The sequence below is a fragment of the Nicotiana attenuata genome, unplaced genomic scaffold, assembly GCF_001879085.1.
Source record: "Nicotiana attenuata strain UT unplaced genomic scaffold, NIATTr2, whole genome shotgun sequence".
NCBI classification, from domain to species: Eukaryota; Viridiplantae; Streptophyta; class Magnoliopsida; order Solanales; family Solanaceae; genus Nicotiana; species Nicotiana attenuata.
The window spans coordinates 48,705-51,966 of NW_017671293.1; the positions used below are offsets into that span (position 1 = coordinate 48,705).

Sequence of the window (3,262 nt, forward strand, 5' to 3'; positions counted from 1 at the left end):
CAAAAGGAGAGATTCCAGTTTTAGGTCTGTTTTAGGTCCAAGTCAGTTCATGTTAATGTGATACCTGATGTAAAGCTTTGGCATGAAAGTTTGGGTCATGTTCCAATTTCAGCAATGAAACATTTACATTTCTTTCATTGTGCTTCAAATTCTAATTTTGTTTGTGATATCTGTCCTAAAGCTAAACAGACTAGGAATCCCTTTCCCGTTAGCAATATAAAATCCAAGCATGCTTTTGATCTTATACATATTGATACTTGGGGACGTTATAAATCTAGCACTTATAATGGTTTCAAATATTTCCTCACTATTGTTGATGACTACACTAGAGGATCCTGGACATTCTTGTTAAGTGTTAAAAGCAATGCTTTTCCTATGCTTAAGAGCTTCCTATCTATGGTGAGAGACAATTCAATGTGAAGGTTAAGATGATAAGATCAGATAATGCCTTGGAATTGGGAAATGGGACACAAGAAGCAGATTTGATTGCATCAGAAGTGATAACACATCAGTTGACTTGTGTTGGTACTCCTCAACAAAATGGAATTGCTGAGAGGAAGCACAGACATCTCCTAGAGGTTGCAAGGGGATTAATGTTCCAGTCTAAACTATCTATATCATATTGGGGAGAGTCTATTCTGACTGCACACACATCATAAATAGGCTGCCTTCCAGAGTACTAAATATGATTATTTGAGGAATTATGGATGCCTGTGCTATGCTTCTACTTTAACACAAGGAAGAAGCAAATTTGATGAAAGAGCAACAACTTGTATGTTGATTGGATATCCTTTGAATCAAAAAGGATACAAGCTGTTAGAACTGGAAACTAAGAGGATTTTTGTCTCCAGAGATGTTAAATTTTTTGAGTCACATTTTCCTTTTGCCAAAGTTAAACCTTCCCACAATCCAGTTTTTTCAGATTCCTCTCTTTCTTTGGATTCCAACTCCTCTCAACATATACAGCCAGAAATATCATCTACACTAGATATGGATCCTCACAATACAACCTCTCCACCATCACCTTCTTTTCAACCTAACTCTTCTGATTCATACATCACACCCACTCCTCATCAGCCTGTTTCTCCTGTACCTCACACTAGTCCTCACACATACCCAACCAACTCTCCTGTTTCTACACCTAGACAGGAAGCTCCATTAAGGAGGTCTGATAGAATCACACAACAGCCAGTGTATCTTAAAGACTATGTGTGTAACAGCATCATGTTTGCTGATTTGGATAGGGAATGTTTTTCTCACCCAACCAGGCGTAGTGCCTACTCCTTTTCATCTCTAACTATCAATAATCAACATCTCATCCAGTCCCTATCTACTTTAAATGAACCTAGGAGTTATGAACAGGCTTCTCATCATCCAGGCTGGAGAAAAGCCATGGAATCAGAAATTCAAGCTTTGCAAGACAACCAAACTTAGAAAGTGGTTGAGTTACCTAAAGGGAAGAAGCCATTGCCTTGTAAATGGGTTTATAAGGTAGAACACTTGTCTGATAGGACCATTGAAAGACTAAAAGCAAGACTTGTAGTAAGAGGGGATATCCAAAGAGAGGGAATAGACTACAGTGAAACCTTTTCTCCAGTAGTCAAAATGACAACTATAAGATGTATTCTTGCTGTTTCATCAAAAAGGGGATGGAATGTGTCTCAATTAGATGTGAGTAATGTATTTTTACATGGAGACTTACAAGAGGAAGTGTACATGAAGTTTCCAGCAGGTCTCACCCCTCCTAGTCCTAGACATGTTTGTCCATTGAAAAAGTCTTTATATGGATTGTAGCAAGCTTCACGGCAGTGGTATGCTTGGCTTGCAGGGGCATTAAGTTTTAAAGGATACTCATCATCATTGAATGATTATTCTCTGTTTTTCAAGAAAACAGGAGGTCTCATATCTATTTTAGCAGTCTATGTTGATGATATATTATTAACAGGGGATGATATACAGGAAATTCAAAGCATCAAAGAATTCCTCAATTCTGAATTCAAGTTAAATGACTTAGGAGACATACATTATTTTCTTGGACTAGAAATTTTGCGAGAAAGTAATGGGTTTATTGTCAGTCAACGACAATTTACCTTGGATATGCTCAACGAGTTTGATGTCTCTCATTTGCCTCGTGCAACTTCTCCTCTGGATCCATATTGTAAGCTTCAATCAGACGATGGTCCTCTCATGGACAATCCAACTTTATATCGGCACTTGGTTGGCAAGCTGAACTATCTTACCAACACATGCCCAGATCTCTCCTTTGTTGTTCTCACTTTGAGTCAATACATGCAACGCCCTTGCCGGACACATTTCTTTGCAGCTTTAAGGGTTCTTAAATATCTGAGTGCTGATCCTGGACAGGGGATTTTATTATCTTCTACACCAGATTTTTTTCTCCTTGCTTTTTGTGATGTCGATTGGGCCTCTTGCAAAGACACTCGAAGGTCGGTGAGTGGTTTCTTCATCACTTTGGGGGGATCTCCGATTTCTTGGTAATCCAAGAAACAAGTATCCATCTCTCTTTCTTCTGCCGAAGCCGAATACCGCTCCATGATGGGAGTCACTGCCGAGCTAACCTGGCTTGTACGTCTCTTTGATGACCTCTCCACTCCCATTACTCTTCTAATTCCTCTTCACTCAGATAGTAAAGCAGCCATTCATATTGCCCGTAACCCTGTTTTTCATGAACGCACAAAGCATGTCGAGCTTGACTGCCACTTTGTGCATCAACAATTTCTTTCTGGGCTCATTACTCTTTCTTTTGTGCCATCCAAAGATCAGTTGGTCGATTTATTCACAAAGCCCCTTTTTGGGGTTTCTCATAAAGGGATTCTGAGCAAGTTGGGGGTCGCTACACTTCCCTCCAACTTGAGGGGGGGTGTTAGAAATTCAAAACCCCAGCTCACTTTGGACATCAATGGAGGTATGAGGTCTGAACGAGGAAGAAGAGGAAATGAGAAGGAAGACCGACCAAACTAAAGTTATTTCGATATAACCTAGGATATATGTCGGGTGTTCTTTTATTTGAAGGAGTTCTGAATATTTGATCACAACCACACATCAAATTTTGGAGTAGTTAATCACAACCACAGATCTTTTCCTGCTTTTCTCGTTGGATTAAATCTGGACCATTGATTTATTTAACTAGTAGAATCTTCTTACCTCACCAGAAAATCACGTGAGGGAATATTGTTAGTTAGGATAGAATTTTGCTGTTACAATTAGACAAATACAAATAGGACAAGTGTAAATAGTATTT

General features: G+C 39.1%; 2 protein-coding genes across 2 annotated transcripts in view; both read left to right on the forward strand.

Moving 5' to 3' along the window:
• The window catches only part of LOC109207338, a 2,699-nt gene extending 1,265 nt beyond the window's left edge, over positions 1-1,434 (forward strand). Inside the window, exons 2-3 of the mRNA XM_019370236.1 lie at positions 385-578; positions 664-1,434. Of these exons, the coding sequence (XP_019225781.1) occupies positions 385-578; positions 664-1,434 (965 nt within the window). The remainder of the gene's footprint in view (positions 1-384; positions 579-663) is intronic.
• A 171-nt stretch (positions 1,435-1,605) lies between these two features.
• LOC109207339 (uncharacterized mitochondrial protein AtMg00810-like) lies at positions 1,606-2,982 on the forward strand. Its single transcript, XM_019370237.1, has 3 exons — positions 1,606-1,671; positions 1,795-2,451; positions 2,506-2,982. The coding sequence occupies exons 1-3, from the start codon at positions 1,606-1,608 to the stop codon at positions 2,980-2,982; spliced, it is 1,200 nt and encodes a 399-aa protein (XP_019225782.1).
• Positions 2,983-3,262: the final 280 nt, after the last annotated feature.